This window comes from Dermacentor silvarum, chromosome 3, assembly GCF_013339745.2.
Source record: "Dermacentor silvarum isolate Dsil-2018 chromosome 3, BIME_Dsil_1.4, whole genome shotgun sequence".
Classification (NCBI taxonomy): domain Eukaryota; kingdom Metazoa; phylum Arthropoda; class Arachnida; order Ixodida; family Ixodidae; genus Dermacentor; species Dermacentor silvarum.
The window spans coordinates 135097121-135118380 of NC_051156.1; the positions used below are offsets into that span (position 1 = coordinate 135097121).

General features: G+C 45.3%; 1 protein-coding gene across 6 annotated transcripts in view; it reads right to left on the reverse strand.

The window, feature by feature from the left end:
• The window catches only part of LOC119445803 (calcium-transporting ATPase sarcoplasmic/endoplasmic reticulum type), a 663011-nt gene that overhangs the window by 15182 nt on the left and 626569 nt on the right, over positions 1-21260 (reverse strand). For 4 of the 6 annotated variants that reach the window (XM_037710085.2, XM_049663650.1, XM_037710086.2 and 1 more), the window contains 13 exons: positions 18256-18475; positions 13764-13781; positions 13351-13433; positions 12073-12177; positions 11285-11423; positions 10166-10332; positions 9024-9090; positions 8349-8437; positions 7885-8184; positions 4704-4904; positions 2594-2860; positions 1219-1437; positions 194-529 (listed from right to left, as the gene is read on the reverse strand). In XM_037710085.2, the coding sequence (XP_037566013.1) occupies positions 194-529; positions 1219-1437; positions 2594-2860; positions 4704-4904; positions 7885-8184; positions 8349-8437; positions 9024-9090; positions 10166-10332; positions 11285-11423; positions 12073-12177; positions 13351-13433; positions 13764-13781; positions 18256-18373 (2109 nt within the window). In that variant the 5' untranslated portion in view covers positions 18374-18475. Of the gene's footprint in view, positions 1-193; positions 530-1218; positions 1438-2593; positions 2861-4703; positions 4905-7884; positions 8185-8348; positions 8438-9023; positions 9091-10165; positions 10333-11284; positions 11424-12072; positions 12178-13350; positions 13434-13763; positions 13782-18255; positions 18476-20804; positions 20958-21260 lie in introns of those variants that run through there. The other 2 variants (XM_037710089.2, XM_037710088.2) reach the window with 2 other exon arrangements.

The following is a 21260-nucleotide window of genomic DNA, read 5'->3' on the forward strand; positions in this document are numbered from 1 at the left end:
GGTAAAGGGGGGTGGTGTTTTACCGTTTTCTTTCCATCCTTACTTTTGCAGCCATAAATATGACAACGTATGGAAAAACACAATTGCTAGTCACACCTCGTCCCGCAAACCTGTGCGTCACCGTCATTAGTGTTGCGCTTTCAAGTTTCTCAAAATTAAAAGCGATGTGGTGGAAAGTTAAACGGGCACCCACCATGGCAGAGATCTCGCCGTCCGCCTGGAGGAACTCTACAATCTTGCTCTTGTGGGAGGGCTCCACTCGTGAGAACAACCGCGCCCTCTGGACGGCTCGTCGCTGTTCCTCCAAGGGTAAGTCGTCAAACTCGCGGCCAGAGTAGGACATGCCCGTGGTGTCCTCATCCTCCCCAAAGACACCGATGCGGCGACAGATGGCCTCAGCCGTGCTCTTGTTGTCGCCCGTAATCACAATGACCCGAATGCCAGCAGCCCGGCAACGCATGATGGAGTCAAACACTTCCTTCCGGGGCGGGTCCAGCATGCCGACCACACCAACAAAGGTCATGTTCACCTGCAAGGGTGACAAAAAGGCACACCAAGGGCATCAGGCTAAGTGCTGTCCCACTGTCAACTGTGAAAAGTAAGCAAGACAAAATAAATGGGAACACCTCCAATCTGTGCGTTTACACCACCCAACACTTTGTCTGTCAATCATGTGGATCTGTTTACTACAATTTAGCCTTGTTTTAAGCATACATGCTGATATCGCAAAAAAAAAAAAAAAAAAAAAAAACCCAAAAAGTGCTATCAGGTCTATGCAAAATAAATGCGAGTATAATGCCTTTGACGGGCTGGCAAATCCTGTGAATTTTGATGGCTTGTTCTTGGCTTGACGAGCTGATACGTGGCATGGGAACGACAATTACGTAGATGCATTTTGCATCACTGCTAATACACAACAGTGCCGTCGGTGTGATCACGCGCAATCAGCCCTAGCTCGGCAACTACAGCCATTAATATAGCCCATTACAGCAGGAGAATACTCCATGAATAAAGTATGACACGGCAAAATTTTAAATTTAGTTCATCTTAGATAACTTGTTAATTGAGGATTGTCTGTATTTATAGATACATGCGCAAGCAGAAACACTAATAACTGGGCGAAAGCTATCACTGGCAAGAAGTAAAACACACAACAATACAAGTCTATATCTTGCAAGAGTTGTAGCCCAGAGGCATGTAATCATGAAAGAGGCGCACCTCGTAGGACGCAAACTTGTTGGAGTCACCAAGCTCCATCTCTTCCGGCTTGGGTGGGTTGTCCAAGGTGGCAAGAGCCAGGCACCGCAGTGTGTCACGGCCCGTGCCGTAGGCACGTGTAAGTTCCAAGATGCGTTGCTTCACAGCTCCCGACATAGCCATCTTCTTGTCGCCAACCCTGCAGTGGGTACACCGTTCCAGAACACCCTCAGGGGCTCCCTGCAGAAACAAACAACACTCCGTTAGCACAAAGAACAGTAGAATTAGCGGCAACATCTGTCATTGTTAAAGCAATATCGTAGGCTGTAAGCGGAACTCATTGAGGGCCTTGCTTCACCATAAAGGTGGCAGGCGGTGCCACAATAGTGGACATTCAAAATGCACAGTGATCTGGCAACACTGGCCATGTCTGCCATCTTCTCGGAGGCGTAGCTGTGAAGTGCTGTATGTTGTGGCTCAATGACAGTCGCCGCGTCGCTATTCAGGACTAAAATTCAACAGACTCCTTCATCGCCCAGCGATTAATGAAGAGCAAACTTCACTGTGCCCCTATGAATCAACGAAGCCCCACCCTCTGGTCTTTGCACCCTCGTATGGGTGCAATATCAGTCTGGACGGCATTCTCAAGAGGTACACTGCTTTGAAGGTGAAACCTTCGGTGCGCTTTTTTTTGCAACAACATGCACCTGAGCTAAGTACCCTAAACAATTGCCCATACACTCTCAAATATTTTGACTGAAGCCTCTAAAAACAACCTTGTATTACAACTCCCCAGATTAGTAGTGTACACAAGAAAACATGTCCTGTGAAAAATCAAAGCATCGGTACTAGTGCCATTTGTCGAAACTGATAAAGCTCCATGCACGAAACTATGCAACACAACAAAATGGCAGCATAGCTTGGTCCCTTGATCTGGCTTTGTCTGGCTCCGCAATGGCAACAATGATAACAAGTCTGTCGTTGGTGGCTGTGGACATGCCACATTGCAATTGTTTAGCAACCCTTAACAAAATACATATCCAGGTTTGTTTCCCAATAGAGTGTTTCCTGGCATAGAACCTATCCGAGTTTATTACTTTGAATGTTCGAAAGTAGCCCCCAAATTCAAAGGTTTTCAAGGAACTTATAGAGGTGTACAAACTCTGGTTATATAGCATGGCATCTCAATACCAGAGCAGAAAACAAAGAAACACATGGCAATTAAATGCTAAGTTGGAGGTACGAAGACACATGCCATTTAACAACGTGCTGCGTGGTTAAGCAGCGACAGCTTGCGAATAGAGCATATGCTCCTTGTCTATCTCTATGCCTGTTGCCAAGCAAGCCACACACGCCTCCGAACTGACCACGCAGAAAGGTTGTGCGACGGACCCACCTTCACAAACATCTTGGGTCCAGTGCCAAGCTTGGTGTTCGCAGCAGCTCTTGTAGGAACACAGTAAGAGCTCATAGACTTTCGGTCCCGGGAGAACTCAAGGGTGAACTCCTTTTTCCACATTGCCTGCACGCCGTGATTGACCGTCAGCGCTGCATCGCGTCTGGACTTGCCGCTCTTGTCGAATCCGAAGGGGTTCATCTTCTCAGCCAGCACAATCAGTGCAGTCTCCGTGGCCTCACCCACTTTTTCAAAGGCTTGCTTGTACTGCACGGAGTAGAGGAGACAAACACATGAGCCTTCAATGCGGTGTACAGACGCCACAACATTCGCACTGCTTGCAAGATAAACTGGGCACGCAACTGGCACTTCACGCGTCTATGTGCACGCAGAGATGCAAACTGTTCCATAAGCAATACGGAAGCTTTTTCAATTAAAAAGACACTCAAGAGAAACAGCTAAATCAACTTAGACAGATAACATATTCGTTCAGAACTATTTTTATAAATTTCACAGTACTAATAGATTAATTATTAGATGAATTAAAGCTCGAAGTTTATTTCAATTTCGCAATGAAACCCCAGCAGCAGCACGTCAATGTGAAGTCACAGATTTCAAAGTATTTTTCGTATTGCGGCCATTATGGCATCGCAAGGTTGTTGAAACTTTCCAAAATTTAGTCTACGGCTCTTTTGGAATACAGTACAGAGCAGAAAAGAGCGAGGGGCAGGCTTCTGCTATTCTGCTCCTAAAAAATAGTTTGAGAAAACGGTGACTGCACTCCGCTTGTGCGATCCATGCACTGCGCACAACTGCAAAATTTGGCTGAGATGTTCCCAGCAGCGGTTCAGCTGCACAAATAGGTACGAAGTGTTCTGGCATAGCTGTCATTCACGTACGATTTCTGCTGATGACTATGGCGATGCGGACTCCGTCGTTTCGTTTTGGTTGGACGCTAGTGCCGTTCTTGCTCTGCTCTATGTCGCACATAAGCGGCGTTTCGCGCTCGTCGAGTTCCAAAAGTTGTCCAAATTAACTGATGGGCGGCCAAATAGGTCCAAATTAACAAGAGTTTGATTTCAATAAGTAACCCATACGCCTGCCGGGACCAGAGAACGAGTCTGAATTATCAAATTTTCTGAATTAACGAGGGTTGGAAGAGGTTTCACTGTAATACGGCTGAAATCATTTTTCTCTTTAGTGTCCCTTTAAGACACTAAAGGTGGTTCGCTGAATGGAATGTAACGGAGGGCTGTACAATGCTTCATGTTTACGTTTATGGATATATTTTATGTCATCAAAACATTCAGAAGAAATATACAGTCGAGCCCACCTTATAACGATACCGATTTTAACAACATATCGGTTATAACAATGAGAAGCTGCTGCATCAACTTTTGTTTTCTATGGTGAAATAACCCGCTTACTAAACCTCATGCCGCATTATCGGTTATAATGAAGTCTGGCTACTGGGTGTCCATGCCAAAACGCAATGACATGCGAAATCCTTGAAAACAAAGGAAAAAGGAATTCGAGCCACTGCGCGGTTTTCCAGCTTTCTTCATATCACCCTTCCACCCCTCTGAACACAAATGGGCTTGCTCAATTTTCGAGACATGATTTGTGCATGCTATGCAGGAAGTGATGGAAGTTGGCATCTTCCAGGTTTCCTCCTGCTTTTGCTTTCATGGGCAAGGTGGTTTCTTGGCTTTCCAAGAATCGCACAACCACTGTGAATAGACACGTATTGAGACTGCAACAAGCCTATTTCGGTTGCCGACATCCAATGAAGCAGCGCTATGGTTAAGACTAACAGATCAAGCAGAGTGTGGTCATTACAAAAACTTGCGGCTGGCTGGCATCGTTACTAGGGTAAAACGTCGCAACCTTAGTAACAATATGAAAGTTCAAAATTAGCCCCTTATCAATAATTAGTTAAAACCAGAAAAAAACAATCAACTTCTTTTGTGTTATTATTGCCTTCAGCGTATTGTGGCACCATACCGTTGTTACTAAACTAAAGAATTAGCCCTTCGTCCGATGCTTGTCGCTCGAGGTTGGTTTTACAGATGAAAAAATCTAAAAACTGTGCGACCGACCCAGCACTCACCTCATTGAAGTCAATGCTGGAGTCGTTGCACATGCAGCAGATGGTGGTAAGCTCGTGCAGGGCCTCGTAGTTTGCGCAGTTGGCCTTGGCGCCGTTCTTGAAGACCTCACCAATGGGCTCGTACGTAGAGCCAGTCACCTCAAACTCGTGGAAGGCGATGTCGCCGGGGTCGGCCTTGTCCAGAATGAAGAAGCGGCTCACCTGACAATCAATAGAGAGGGCGAAACAGCTTAGATGGAGCCTACGAAGGATGTATCTGTTACATAAATAGAACCTCCTAGGAAATAATATGCCAAAGTAAATATGATTCTTGTGCGAACCAGACATCCCTTCGCTCGAGACCTTTCTTCATCATCCACCATTTTCACGAGGTTGATTTTACGCAGACAATTGCATATTTATCTTCATCGATCACCACCAACATCTTAACACCCATGATACAGTACCTTCCCTAGCAACTAGGGGGGGTGAGGGGCAGGCAAGACAAGACTGCATAAATAATTAAACAAGAAAACAGTACACAGGTAGTAAATTATTACACAAATCCAAGTTAAAGTAAGGCACACAAGATGTCATTGAAGTAATGTCACAAGTAGTGCCAGTTGGCAAGGCTGAAAAAGTCGCTCAAGAACCTGCGGAGGCTGCATTGTAGCATCAGCTGAGCAACAGGGGATGACACTTTACAGCTGAAGGCTCCAACAGACTGATTAGCGAAGTAACTGACCAATCAATGAGGTGTCACATCCCAAAGCAACAATGAAGCTATAAGAGGCACTGCGGTAATGGTCCCCAAATTAATATTGACCACATGGGTCTTTATGAAGAAATGCATCAAGTAAGAGCGCATGAGCAAGCCACACTTGACAGGATTGACTACACCAGCCGCAGAGTGAAATATTCAGTCCAAGCGGAGATGGTGCAACAGCATCGGCCGCAAAGCCCGCTGCTCTGAATAATGTCGTTGAACTTTGAGCAGTGAATATTCTCCTCGATGTTGTCTTATGCGAGACGTGCAATGGTACTCTAAGGTTAGTGCAGAGTGATCGGGATTACAGTCTTGCCACAAAGCCAACTGTGGTTTTCGAAACTCTGATGAAGTTGTGATGGAGCTCGTGAAGGGTTGACGGCCCGTAATAGTGCAATCCTAAGAGGCATAAAGCTTCGCGTGCACTGAAAAATGGCATCAAATGAAAGTACCCAAACAATACACTCCAATTAGTCACCTGTTACCCACAGATTGCTTTCATAGCAGTTTTTGCAAGCTTTTTCATTATTTTCTAAAAACTTCAATTTTGATGATCATGCAGTATTGAAGGTGCGCTATCTCTGCTTCTAGTACTTGAGCTATCATTTTTTGCCAGATATGCCTTTCCCTGCTTGGTAAAGTAGTGTAGAGCGCAATGCACTAAATAACTTTCTTGTGCTTCAATTAATTAAATATAGGAAAAATGTTTTCTTTTGTGCCAAGATGCATTTATGCCTCCAAAGTATGCCACGTTCTCCCTTGATATAAAATTGGCTTAGAACACTAATTTTGCTGTTTTTGCACTCGTTGATTTCAGATTATTCGTGTATGCAAATCTTTATTACCGTACATCATACAGTAGACTTCCGTTAATTCGACTGACGGTCTTGGCCGGCACACATACATTTCCATTGCCCCAGACATCCGTTATTTCGATCACCAAATTGCCCTTCGCCGAATAATTCGAACTTGACTTGTGAGCTTCGCCGCGGTACAGATACGTTATGCGGTGAACCATATTAAGCATGGAAAGGTGCCACTGCCACAGGACATTGTATGCTTTCTTAATTATACAGGCACGCACGCGGCATCTCCGGTCACATTACAAGCTCCTAGACACCTAATAAGCATACTGGCAGCCATTCAGAGCTGTTTCCAACATTGCTGCGGCGATTTGAGCCCTGGTTTCACCTGCCATGCATGTCTCCTATAGGACACTTGATGGGGCCTAGTACACGTCCTTCACACACGTGCGCGCTGATCCCACACAAGCGAAGAAAAACCATCTGTTTTGGGAAAGCTAGCGAAATGTAAGGTAGCAAGATGAAAAAAACTCAAGTCGAGGGGGTGTTTAAAGCCAACAAAAGAGCGGGGCTCTTTCTAAAATTCTGAAGGCCTGCTGGTAAACTTATTAGGTGTCTTAATAAACCACGTTGCGGGGCTAGTTGGTCAGGCATATTTCTTCTTTCTTACGAAAAACATTAGGTGTCTCGGTGCTTGTACTGTGATTGTAGACAGTGCATGTGCAAATTAAGGAACACGTGCTATGTCCTGTAACAGTGGCCCATTTCCCTGCTTAATATGCTTCACCGCATAGCATATCTGTATTGCGGACAAAGCCAACATTAAAGGCAAGTACTACTGCCAAATGAATCAACGGCGTTCTTTGTGCCCTTTTGTTTATTTCGACCTGCCGGATAATTCGACTAGTTTCATTGGTCCAGTAAGGATTGAATCAATGGAAGTCGATTGTACAGTTCACCTGCAAGCAAGTTGCGCAAAAAAACAATTTTTTAATTCTATCAATTAAAGACATTGTATCCACAAGACATCGTACCTAGTTGCAGCTGTGCACGGTTTTAAAGTGAATAGGTTTCTTTAGATTCACTTTTCTGAATCTGACCAAATTACGTTGCCACTTGGGGAGAAATGGGGTTCCCCTTCCACCTCTACCTCTCTAATTGATGCATGTGAGTGCCGAGTGAGAGGGAACAATTGCGGAACTCCTCAGGTTAGGTGTGCAGCATTAGCATGCTTTCCGAATGCGTGAAGGACGGTGCTCTTCCTATCCTGGGCGAGGACACGCTTTGATGGCATTTTCAAGAGCCCTTCATTTACGACGGCAGATGCCAACGCAACACTCCTTGCTAGCATGAAGAAAACGCTGCCGATGCTGCAAACCAGACACTCGAGGTCACGTGGTGTAGTGCCGAGTGAGAGAGTGCAATTGTGCGACTTTTCAAGTACGGTTGCTGCACAAAGTGCAGAGGAAAGAGCATCGTCTATGGCAAATGAGTGCGGTGAACAGCCATTGACAGCTGGCTCCGCCATTCACTTACTTAGGTAATCATCTTCAATGGTTTATGCATGAATTTTTACCATGGAGGCACAGTGACCGCGATGTCAGCTGGTACGACAACAGCCAGTCCCACTTACCGACATCTGGTTGGTGGTGAGTGTGCCAGTCTTGTCGGAGCAGATGACCGATGTGCAACCGAGGGTCTCGACCGAGGGCAGGGAGCGCACGATGGCATTCTTCTTGGCCATGCGCCGCGTGCCCAGGGCCAAGCAAGTGGTGATGACGGCCGGCAAGCCCTCGGGGATGGCGGCTACAGCTAGCGCTACAGCAATCTTGAAGTAGTACACGGCCCCCTTGATCCACGAGCCACCGTGGGCTGGGTCGTTGAAGTGTCCAATGTTGATGGCCCACACCGCCACGCAAATCACAGAGATCACCTGCGGGCACACCCGCAACAAATTGGTCAGCATGATAAAAATGCAATGATGAGGACACAGCTGAAAGTTACAACAGTTCTCTGAATGTATTATTGCCCATAAGCTCTACTAGAGCACCCCTGATTGAGAAGCAAATCGACAGAAAACTCGAGCACTCCTGTTACCTTGGAGAGCTGCTCTCCAAACTCGTCCAACTTCTGTTGCAGTGGGGTCTTCACTTCTTCCGTCTCCGTCATCTCTGTCCGGATCTTACCTGCAAGGCAGTAAGAGGTCAGCACAAAAAACACTGCTGCCTCTCTAAGAAGCCGAAAACATTAGCATAAGTGCTAACACTGGTAGACTTCACTCATCTACGAAAGTTTGGTGCATCATCCATGGCAGGTAATTGTGAGGTGCAACACATGGCCAGTGCCACACAACACAAACATTGCACTGCAGTGGCACAACGAGAAATGCTCGTGTGCCTGCCTCTGCAGTGATGCGAGAGCCTTCAAAATGCAAATGACTGGCTCTGTTAGTGTGGTTCGTAGTCTAATCCATCAATGGCTCAAAAAGTACTTAGCAGATAACTGCTGCAAGTTTGTGTGTGGAGGGGAGTACCATCTTCTTCACCTTTACATGTTGCAACTACCATAAAGAAGCATGTTTTCTAAGTACGCTTTCACTGCTAACACTCGACAAACAATTCATTCCCTACCATAAAGCTAATTGCAAAGGCACGTTAGCTACACTGAAACATCAACTTGACATCTTCACAAAGACACTAATTTTATGTTTTATAAGCCCTGTCCTGAAAATATCAATAATAAAAAGAGATGAAACAGTCACTGAACACATACCAATGGCAGTTTCAAGGCCAGTTCCAATGACAATGCCAACAGCCTTTCCTGATGCAATGTTGGTACCCTGCACAGAAATAAGTTGTAAGTAGCTTAACATGGGCCACATAATCAGGTCGGAAAATATTTGAGTAATTGTACCCAGAAGGGTTTGGGTGCGAGCTAGTTGGTACAGATCATTAATATTTAAAGCAGCAAAAAACACGGACAAGAGAGAACACGGGACGAGCGCTGACTGCCAACAACACCTTTATTGAAGCCTTCACCACTCCTGGTTGACACACGTGTGTTGAGAAGGTACAGCAATCAGATGGCCAAAAAAATCTGAGGCGTTGTTCAATGTGTCAGTTAGGAGTCACCTGTGTAAGTGCCCCTTCTATAGCTCTTTGCGATAAGGAACTTAGGTTCCTTAGGAGTTAAACAGTTTGGCCTGGGTCCACTATGTGTATTATTACATTTGTATTTTTAATGTTTTTGACGCATGCGCAGCAGGAGTTAACAGACGATGACTCGCCTTCCCTTTCCTCATTTTCTCTCTTTCCGCCCGTTGCGAATTGTATATATTTGCGCAGGCTTCAATAAAGGTGTTGTTGGCAGTCAGCGCTCGTCCCGTGTTTTTTTTTGGTGCTGTTTTAAATATGAATTGTACCCATGAAAGCCTGCAAATGTAATGGCATAAAGATTTCGTTTCAACATAAAACGGCAGCCCCAATACAAGTTATTAGGACACCAATGTCAATTACGTGCCCATGCACTAGCAAGTGAAATCAACACTACGCGAACAGGACAGCTTACCATATTTACTCGCATAAGCAATGCCTTCGCATAATGAATGCACCCTCAACTTTTCCAATCAAAAAGAGTGTTTCTTTGCCTCGCATAATGATAGTACTCCAAACTTGTTACCGTGAAGTAAAAGACACGGTACGATTTGCTGTCTGATACGGCATTTGACGCACTGTGTGCGAGGCATTCTGCCGTGCTGTAGCGCGGCAGGATGCCCGCTGTGTGACAATAGTAGGAGACACACGGTACGATTCGACCTCCGATATGGCCTCTGATGCACTGAAATGGGCAGCACCGAGCTGATCGGTGCTGCGTAGGCTTAGGAAGAAGAGATATATGAAAGGGTTCCCACTGACCGAAAAAAGAATGTTTTTCTTGTCCTGGTTGACAGCACGGGGGTCTGGAATTGCGTCTGTGTGCTTGATGACCGAGACAGACTCTCCGGTCAAGATGGACTGGTCCACTCGTAGGGTTGTTGAGTGGATCTTCATCAACCGGATATCGGCTGGGACCTTGTCACCGACTGTTTCCCAGGAAAGAAAGAAGTTGGACAGGCTAAGAAATCACCTTGGATAAGGTATCTACCTGACAGGCTTTACACACTGCAGGCACACAACCTTCCTTACCATGCAGAGAAAGCGTCTGCCACGAGTACGTATGTCATCGACAAGACATGGTAGGCCTGCCATGTCAGCAAAATGCTGTCATTTTGCAAGTCTACACTTCTCAGAACACAGGTTACCAAACTTTACTTTTTGTTCCGTTAATGCAATTGTTATAAATTAAACAGCATAACCATCATGTAACCTTATCTCTACGTCTTATTTTAGCAAGCAACTCAAACCCTTAAGGTTAGTTTTACAAACTCATGGATTTATCTAAATTCACACAGCAATCCTCAGCCTTCAATTCATTGTATAGTGGCGCACATTAATACAGCCAAATGATTTGAAGACTCCTCAATAATTTAACTCTCACAAGGCATAAGAACAAAAAGTTGAGCTGGCCAATAGCTCAAATTTTCAAGAGCAGCCATGGCACTGCAGATGCCAAGAGGAGTAGTTTATGCTATGATACGGACAATACAGCTGAAGCTCACTACAATTGTAACACACTGGTCACACTTGTGAGCAACTGCACAACTCTTTCCATTTTTGGATGTGTATCTGCAACTGCTCGCTTTCTTAAGTTATGACAGTTGGCAATGACCTTACAAATAAATGAGCCAATGAAGTGAAGCGGTTGCGGAGAACACTTTCCAAGCAAATGTTTTAGAAAAGAGTTTCTTTAAAAGTTTATGTTGCATAGTAATAAGCGTTGATACATATCCTTTGCAACAACGATTTGAGAAACAAGCTTGGTGCATTGTGTACGGAACTATAACCACATGCAGTTGACAACAGTTTTAAATTGTTTAGGCAAAATTTGACGCAAACAATAGTCCCCGAGTCAAAATGGGCAAGGCCATTGCTCACCGGACACCTCCACAAGGTCTCCAGGCACAATTTCCTTGGCACGAATCTTTTGGACACCCTGTTTGTTGGCGCGTATAATTTTGCCCATCTCGGGCTCGTACTCTTTCAGCGCTTCTATCGCGCTCTCTGCATTACGTTCCTGCAGACATGAGAAGAAAAAAGAGAGAGCCATCAAATGAGAGATTGAGGTACGTGCAAGCACAAGCAGCGGCAACTCAGTCTTCCGAGTTAGACTAGCACGATGCCTCCGATGGATGGTCTGACCACCATTCACTACACTACGACTTTTCCAAGGACAGTGGCAACAAAAGTAACACTAATTTAACCTCCAGATTTTGGAGGCCTTTTATTCCAACAAACTGACAAAGATCATTGGAAGTTCAACATTAACTGATTAATTTACAATCACGGTTAAGACAAAAGATGAAATTAACAATGAATGTTACATAACAATGACCATTCATTACAATTATCTTTAACTGCTATTTGTTCTCAGATTATCATATTCCAATGCTCACCTGTTGCGGACAACTCTCTGTGCTCAAAGACTGAGCCACCAAAACTTTTCACACGAACATTGTAAAAATGGACATGTGTGCTGTGGCACAGGCAGCCAAGCTAGCACACTCATGGTGTTGAGTGGGTATGGCATGCAGTAGGGTCAGGCCTGTTCTTCGTGCAGAAAAAGTAAATGTTCTCATCCAGTGTTTACAGTGTTTCACATACACATCTCTCTTGCATTGTCACAAAAAGAATGCATGAAATCTGGCCTGCGCCTCGCCACTCACCTGCCACACGCCGACGACGGCATTGGCAATCAGAATGAGCAAGATGACGAAAGGTTCAACAAAGGCTGTGATGGAGTCTTCATGCTCCTCAAATAGCGCCAACACCTGCACGTACACAACAGAGGATTACACATGAATCTGCCGTGAACACGAGCACAGCAGTTTGCAAAACGGTTAGACAAGGGCAAAGCTGAACAAGTATACTACAAAATCCCACGTAAGTAATAGTATTCTAGCATACAAGGTTTTGCCTTGAATTTTGGACACATCAGATCCAGTTTTGTCTACTTGTATTTGAGTACCAAAATTCTTAGTGGCTAACAAGTTGTTTCTTTTCCTTGGTTTCGTGTCACAAAAAATAATGTTTTCTCAGTTCTTAACCATAAATACACATAATTAATATTTGCAGCCCCAAATTTGCCTGACTATGATATTAAGGTTCCTATTATATGCAGGATTTTACAGTAACGATAAAACTTCCCTCACTAACTCCTTGGTGAAGAAGAGAAAAAGTGAATGCCTTCAGGCTAACAAACATCACACCTGGCCAGTGGCCAGCTTCCTATGCCTCACTGATTCGTCCATGAGCGTCAAAAACACACTGCAGGAAAGCCAACTTACACAATGGAACTGTGGATCTGCGCCAAGGATAGAACAGCGCACAACATACGTATCGTAGAACACTACAGTTTACATTCGCAGTTCTACCGATAAGAACAATGGGAACTACAACGCCACGCTACCCATACGAACTGTATATATCTGCAGTGCATTATGCGTGTCACGCAATGCATTCCTGGCCGTCACCATGGGTAGGCCGCGGGTGCAGCGCATGGCAGAAGAGGCTGCCGTACGCGAATGTAAGCGCGAGCGCGATCCTGTGTGTCGGCAACTGCAGAGCCTCTGACCGTCTACCACAGCAATCACGAGGCAATACTATGCAAGTGTAGAGTCGTCTGTTGGCTTTGGACTTTGATTCAGTTTGCATAGGGAGAAAGCTTCACATTCAACCATCTTTCTTTAAGAAATGGGCTTTGATTTTATTATAAATTCTATTAAATTCTAGCAAATTCCCAAAACAAGCACATATAAAACTACCAGAAAAAGCTCGCATGGTACACATTAATGTTAGCCTGTCTTCACTATACTAAACCTTATCAACTATTATGAAACACCTTAGCATTTCACATAGCACTAATGATCAAGCACACAGCTCAGCACATTGGACACACAAACACATTGAAAGCCAAACGCAGAGAAAAATCATGCTCCACTTACAAATGAAATAACAGCAGCTAATAATAAAATCTTCACTAGAAGGTCGTCAAACTGTTCGAGTATAAGTTGCCACAGAGGCTTTCCTGCAAGAAAGAGGGGAAAAAGAAACAAGGGCAAAGTTTTAGGCCACACTATATTCGACCATTTAAACACAACATAAATGCTGGAAGCTGAAATGCTGACATGCTCTGTCCAGGCTAATAAAATGTAAAATTTATGCAGTTTATCCTCAACCTAATGATTCACTACATATGAAAAGAGGCATTTTGTACAAATTATATTTAGGCCATAGTAATCAATAAAAGCTAACTCGTGTAACTGAAAAATCGGTGCTTCAGCTAAAAATATCCGAGAGGAAAATATTAAGAAATACATGCATGATTATCATTACTAGGCAAAGAGCAAGAACTCACCCTCTTCTGCAGGTAGTTCTGAAATGTTGGAAAGAGAACATGCACCAATAAATTAGAAGGTGGTCCGTAATAAAAACTGCAGCAGACTTTTTGCAATACACTACACTAATGTGTCTGTACAACTTTTAAGATGATCTTTTGCGATTTGATAACACGTCACTAGCTGCACTGATACACAAGAACTGTGCTGATGCCAACAACGTGCACACTTTTTTGCCATACTATGTTAAGAGTCAGATTTGTGAATTCTGAAGGAAAAAAAAAAAGGCAACAGGCTGGAGACGCACAGCCCCGTCTTTTATAATGTAAATGAGGCACATTAATCGAAGTTTAACAGAAATGGGTGCAGCGCACCAATTTATGAAATGCAAGCGAAACAAATTGCCTCTCACTCACCGTCCCCCTCATTAACAAGTATCATGTGCGCAGTCATGTTGGCAGCGTCTAAAGAGCCTCACAGCATGCTTTCAGAGATCGAGACAAAGAAGAAGTCAATTAAGTACAAGCAATTCTTTGTTTTCCTTCCACCTATTTAAACTGAACCTTCGATTCACAAATGTTGAGAAATGAAAGTTAACAAAGTTTTATGCATAGTACTTAATAATAAAGAAGACGTTAGGTAGCACCAAATAACTGGCTTCCATGATGAAACAGTGAAATTTTTATAACATTCAGGGGCTGCTCGAAGAAAAAAAATTTAGATTTTACATAATATAGGAAAAGGATGAGAGTACTGGCTTGCGCTATAAAAGAAAAATTGGCTGCCATCTCGCCCTGCGAACGTGAATGTCCAGCGAAGCTGTATCAAACACCACACATGGTTGAGCATTGTATTCACGTTGTTCTCCTGGTGTCTTTAATTTCCTTGGTCTACCCATGGCAGTCTTAGAATGAACTGACTGAGTTGCTAGACGGGTCTCCCTTTTATAAATTAAAGCGTGGTGACGTCACAAAGTGTGTATATATATGCCATTTGCCTTCAATTGTTAACCTGGAGTTTTGTGTTTACGCCACAAAATTTTCCGACCAAAGAGAGGTATACAGCTTTGCTGTAAAAAAAAAAAAGAGGGGGGGGGGGGGGGAATATAACAACAGTGATGGCTCCCGCACCCACAATTAAACCTGTGAATCTGTTAGATACAGCTGCAGAGCTTAAAAACACCTCCGGTAACTCTATCCCTGACTGACAAATTATTACTCCACAGCAAATTCACGTTCATTACCTGAGCCTACCTTCCGAGGCCACATAGAAAGAAGGCCTGGGTACCTTTACTCGCGCCTCCTCCTAAATTCCTCGTTAAAAAAAACATTACAGAAATTGCACTGGATCTCAGAAAAGCATGCCTACAACAAGCAGTGTGGTTTGTGGGTGTTTAGTGTGTACGTGCCTCAGCCATCTAGAAAGCGTTCTTTCCTCCTACAACATCCCCCTCACCAAAATGCACATGCAAGTGTGCACGAATGTGTGCGGTGAAGTGTGCTATCTGCCGGGCCCGTCATCACACTTACGCAGCTTTTCAACATGGCCAGCCTCCGGACGGCGCCGAAGTCTGCCCGTAAGCGAAGAGGAAGCATTTTAGGAAATGTGTGCCACACTGTGAAGCTTCTGGCATACCAGATGTTTCATGTAATTTCAACCAAGCCTTTAAAGATAGCACCTTATGCAATTGAGGCTGACAGCTTATTGTCGGCAGTCGTCCTGAGCGTTGTATTCTCTGAAGAATTGAACTTGGCTAATCAGCCAAGTTCAATGGTAAAAGTTGTAGACCATATTAGGAAACACTCAATGAATTTTTTTTTCTGTGACGTTATCTTTTATGCGGTTCTTTCTAAGAAAGCCTACAAATATGAAAAAACAAAAACATAAGAACACTTCATTGATGTCTGGTTTACAACGCTCTCAACTGTAGTTTCAAAGAATGAATCCCACATGCCTGCCATAAAAGAAGCTTCAATTATTGCAGCAGCAACACTGAAAATACTGTAAGCTAATATTTAAGACATGCAAATATCGTGGAATTTCGTTGACACCAACACCGAAGCGATAGGCGAATACTTCTAAATACAAGCTTGGCTTGAAAAAATGCTAGACCATTTAAGGAAACCCGATGCCTCCAAAGAGTTTTACGAAAGATTTTATTGTAACATATAGTTTTCAATGGCAAGCACTGCCAATTGACGATGCCACATTTAATTGCAAGGATTCCACTAAATGAACACTCAATCTGGTAACATCGTCAATCTACTACAAATCAGCTAACTAAGAAGACTTTGCAGTTAGACATGGCTAAAGTCTGCTAACATGACCACACTGCAGCCATCCATGCTAACCATAGTGGCATGCTTTTGGGTCACTAAAGTACTGGCCGACTGCACTTTTTGCTTCAGCATGCTAACAGATAAACCTGAGAATTTCAACAAAAAGCAAGCGAAGATGTGCAATAATTTAATAGCTGTACATTCCTGAAGGCTCACAGTACGCATGAGAAAGATGGTCAAATTAAGTACACTACAAGCAAACGCAAGCTGGAAAGGATGTTGTAGTTGGGATTCCTAGATAACGCCACATGACACTCAAATGCACATGCTTCAATTTTAACCTTGACATATCTGGCCTCACATATTTACAGCAAGGCTGACAATTTTCCATTAAGGTTGCGACCTCTGGGATGAATGATGACAGTTATAGATGATGCAAGTCATTGTGCAATTGCCTGATAAAGATGAACAAGAACACTGCAGCGTTAACGCTGTGGACACAAGAGATGTAGGATCTCTCCTGTCATTTTTCTCATGTCCATCGTGTTAAGGCTACATTTATTGCTTTAACAAGAGCATGGCTGGACGAATGCTGCATTCATGAACCGGCCAGCTAACATCCCTCCAAATTGCTTTGAACAGCCTTTACAATTTCCTGAACTCAGTAACAACAGCAGAGCTCATTCATAAACAAAAGGACAAAAAACAGGTTCCAATAGTGTATTGAATAGAATAGAAATCCTTTGCTTTGAGGTTGACAGTGTGTATTAATGTCAGATTGCCTTGTCAACTCAAACTTTAGAGCGTCACGGAAACACGACCAATTTCTGTTGTCAGACAGATCCGCTGGGAAAGTCCTAGCCTGCCTGGCAAACAATGAAGACAAGTCGCAAAAAGCATGGCTTTCTACACTGGCACCCACCAGTCAAACTTCAAAGTGATTACCATCATGTGGCCAATCATGAATAGTGGTCATGTGCTGCTTGGCCACTAAGACCAGTAGTCAACCTGCAATCTCTGAGGATATTAAAGGCAACAGAAAAGGTGTCACGTGTGGTGTGGCCTTGCGGTCAACTGACTGGTTTGAAAGGACCCTCGGGGGCAAGACTGTCAAGGTTCTTTTAAAGAAACTCGCTCACCACAGCTTGTCAGCTATCTTCTGCTACAATAGCCCTAAATGGACACTCAACCTATGGGCTTTTGGAGCAAATAAGAGAGTAAGGGTGCCATTGACCTGCTTTGCCATACTAACCAGGTTGAAATCAGATAGCAAAGTGGAAACAACGGTGTTGGCCTTTCTAGGTAAATTGTCAGTTACGTTAAAATTTTCTTCCATGGTCACCTGAGCACTGCCAGCACAGTCATTCTGCCGAAATTCGTTACGCGATTCAGAAGATGGCGCTGTGCTACCTAAACATGTAAACTAATTTAATTATGGGGTTTTACGTGCCAGAACCACGACCTGATTATGAGGCACGCCGTAGTGGGGTACTCCGGAAATTTGGACCACCTAGAGTTCTTTAACGCGCACCTAAATCTAAGTACACGGGTGTTTTCGCATTTCGCCCCCGTCGAAATGCGGCCGCCGTGAAACATGTAAAACGAGCTTGCGTGTGCTAATGTAGTTCTTTGAATACTGTCCTTGCGTCTTTCTTGCTTTTCGTCTGTAGCGTTTACATAATGGGTAACCAGCATACTTTTTGCCCCGTAGAGCATAATAGAGTGCTACTCAAATTTTTTGCCTTCTGGAATGCTGCAATATTCACCCGCCGTGGTTGCTTAGTGGCTATGGTGTTGGGCTGCTAAGTACGAGGTCGCGGGATCGAATCCCAGCCATGGCAGTGGCATTTTGATGGGGGCGAAATGCAAAACACCCGTGTACTTATATTTAGGATGTTAAAGAACCCCAGGTGGTCCAAATTATTCCAGTGTCCCCCACTACGGCGTGTCCCCAAAATCAGATGGTGCTTTTGGCACATAAAACCCCATTATTATTTTAATGCTGCAATATTCGACACTGTCATGCTCAAGCTGCCCACGGGCTCTTTTTACCGTGCATCCCATGTCTGCTTGTGCTGTTATAAAGCGAAATACAATTTCATTCATTCATCCTTGCTGAGCCGAGATTCCCAAGGTTGTTCTCCTGTCATCTGTCATGCGCAGCATTTCTGGAAGCACCACCAAAAAAAAAAAAAAAAAAAAACGAGAAAGAGCAAGGAGGCAACAAGCTCACCGTTGGGACCATACTTGTCCTGTAGCTTTTTGACCTGGGACTCGGTAAGGCCCCGCTCGGGGTCTGTGCCGAAGTAGTCCAGCACCTCCTTGGTGGTCTTGGTGTGCGCCAGCTCCATGGTGCCCGCTCTTCCTCAGCCGGGCCCCGCTGCTCAAGTGCTGGCCTCTAGTGGCTGCTGCTGCTGCTGCCCGCCCGTCCGCGGCCCCCTCTGCTGTCAATGCTGTGGGACACAGAACAGGGCAGGGCACCCATTAGCAGTCCCCACGAGAATGTGCATAAACACATTTGAACATGTAAAACAAGCTGGCACACCTTCGGTAACAGACACCACGCCAACAAATGCGACGGCTAATAGGAGGAGAGTAGTCCTGTGTACATGTCCTTGCATTCATTCGTATAGTGTTCCTATTAATCGGGGTGCACCACCGACATACCATGAACAGAATGCGCACAGACAATCGCATCTACTTTTGCATATGAAAGTTTACCTGTTACTGGCATGGTTGGATGCTAGCACGCAAGCATAGATAAAAGTTTACCACTTGGTTCACTGATCACTGCTACAAAAATTTTGTTAATAATTGCCCTGACGTTGAGTTTTACTACACGCAGTGGTCTCAATTCTGAACCAGCCACTATGGCACACCTTACTGCCTGCACCAGCTACAAGTTGTGGCGAAACATAGCAAGGGTATTTCATGCACCTGGATAAACCATGCCTGAGAGCTGTTGCTCGATTTCAACATACGCAGAACACACTTCCAGGCTGTATTAATGAGATAATTTAACACAGTCTGCTTGAATGCGCGTACAAATAAATCAGTAGTCCCGGCAACCACCTCGTCGCGTCTTATCACGAGCACGTCACTTCGCTTTCGTCTGTTGCTTCACTGTCGCGCGGTGACTCAAGAACTCTCCAAACTTCGCTCCCAGGTTCGCCGCGACAGCAATTTCTGGATCCGTAACCTCCGCCACCAAGCCTGTCATTTCGCGGACAATCTCGGAAACGAGCGCTCTGCGAATGCGCAAAAGCGCAACAGACTGTCAGTTAGAAAGGGACAGACAGTGATGGTTATGGACGGCCTACAGTGCGCTCGCGACGGGACAAATCGCATTAGGCAACTTCCTCATTGACGTCCTAAGAAACCATTGTCTCCGGCGGAGTAACGAAAAAAAAAAAAAAAAATGCCGTGAGCTGTTTTCTCTCGTACGCTACCTCCCATGTCGCGCGATCGGGCCCTCCTTCGGGAAAGTAAACAATTGTTCGATCGCGGTTCCTTCTTTCGCCGTGGCCAGCTCTCGGCCATGAAAACGTAATAAGCTGCGCTTCCAGAAATATCCGCCTATCTTATTCGCCATCCCGTTTCTTTGGCGCATGACCAACGTAGCACGAGCAGGTCCCAAGCGCGGCTTTTAATTAAACGTCCCTCGTACGGACGACGTCAGCGTTTGCGTCATACGGAGGTCACGTAAATGCGACGAGTGCTTTCTTTTTGTCGCCACACACCGCTATGCCTTCAAGTTTTCCTTCCCTTTTTTTCTTTTTTTTTTCTTTCTCACGGCCGACCCGACGGCCAGCCTTCTCTTGCCGGTCAGGTTAGGGTGAACGAACTGCACACAGCACGAAGGAACGACGAGAAATTTCTAACCACGCGGTTGGCCTGGGTTGGCCACCAGCGACGTGCTGCAGCCAGAACCGCAGAGAGCGAGCGAGGTATTGGCGAGGTGTACTAAAGACTGTCGAAATGTCGCTTGCGCGACTAGCACACTGCTGCGCCCGAAACGCCCGACGAAAATCGTGTGCGGCGGCGTTTCGGTGAGGCCACTGAGGCGATGCACGGCGAGGTCGATCAAGCATTTTGCTCACAACCGAGAGAGCGCGAGAAAAAAAGGGTGGAGAAACCACCAGCAAAAGTGAGCAGTCACGAGACGACACACCGTGGTGAAATATTGACGACCTAGGAACGGCGCTCGTAATCCCGTAGCACCTGAGGCTTTGCCCATCTCGGCCGCGAAAATCCAGTTTTGCTTTTTGCCAGCGCTCGCACAATCGGGCACAAGACGCAAGCGCACGGCCAACGCGCAAACGAACGTCACGACCCGCATGCAAATCCGTGGTGGAGATGCTCGTCGCAGGGCGACAGGGCAGCAAAGCGCTCTCGCAATGTTCACAGTGCGACGCACACAGCTCGCTAAAAGAATCTAGGTACTTTCGTAGCCTCGATGCCTATCGAGTTTTATCTCGCTTTTATATGGCCGCTACACACTCTGAACTACGTCCTTTGCTTAGAAGCGAACGTTTTACACGCGCGCGAACAGCGGTGATAGTGGGGGGATGGCAATAAAAAAAAAAAGGTCCTCCGAACAGCTCCGAACGGGGAGCCCCATGCACGGCGTTTTAGGCCTAGGCAATTCATCCGCAAGTACCGGCTCCGCACCATTCAAGGTTTCGGCGACGACGGTCGGCTAACCGCAGCCTCGAACGGCTCAGAAACAATCGAAAACTTCCACCGAATCGACGCGCGTCTCATAAGAATGCTCGTACGTACCATCGTACCATTTAAAGGCTGTAGTGAGTCCTGCGAAAGTTTCCGTGGCGCGGTGCAGATGACAGGCGAACACACTCAACAAAGTTCATGTGGATTACAGCCATTGGACGTGGCGTCACCACAGAACACCACGTGGACGCCGGAACTTCCTCTCTGCGGACTGTGACGCAAAACACGTCACCTCCGGGAATTTATGGCACGTGGTCTTGCGTTGCGCCGCTGGTTGCGCGCGGCGTTCTCCTTTTTTGTTATTTGCGGGGGAGTTTCGTTTCTTTATCGCTCTCTTTTTAGCGATGTTTCTTTTACGCTTTTGTATCTTTGTTCGATCGTCGGAGAGCGCGCGCTCTGCTGCAGTTTGTGGGAGCGGTGGAACTCGTTGCTCCGATGGAGGACATCCGCTAGCTAGAAACGCAGCCGCAGTGATCGGCCGACAGCGCGTCGTGTCAAAGTTGTTTT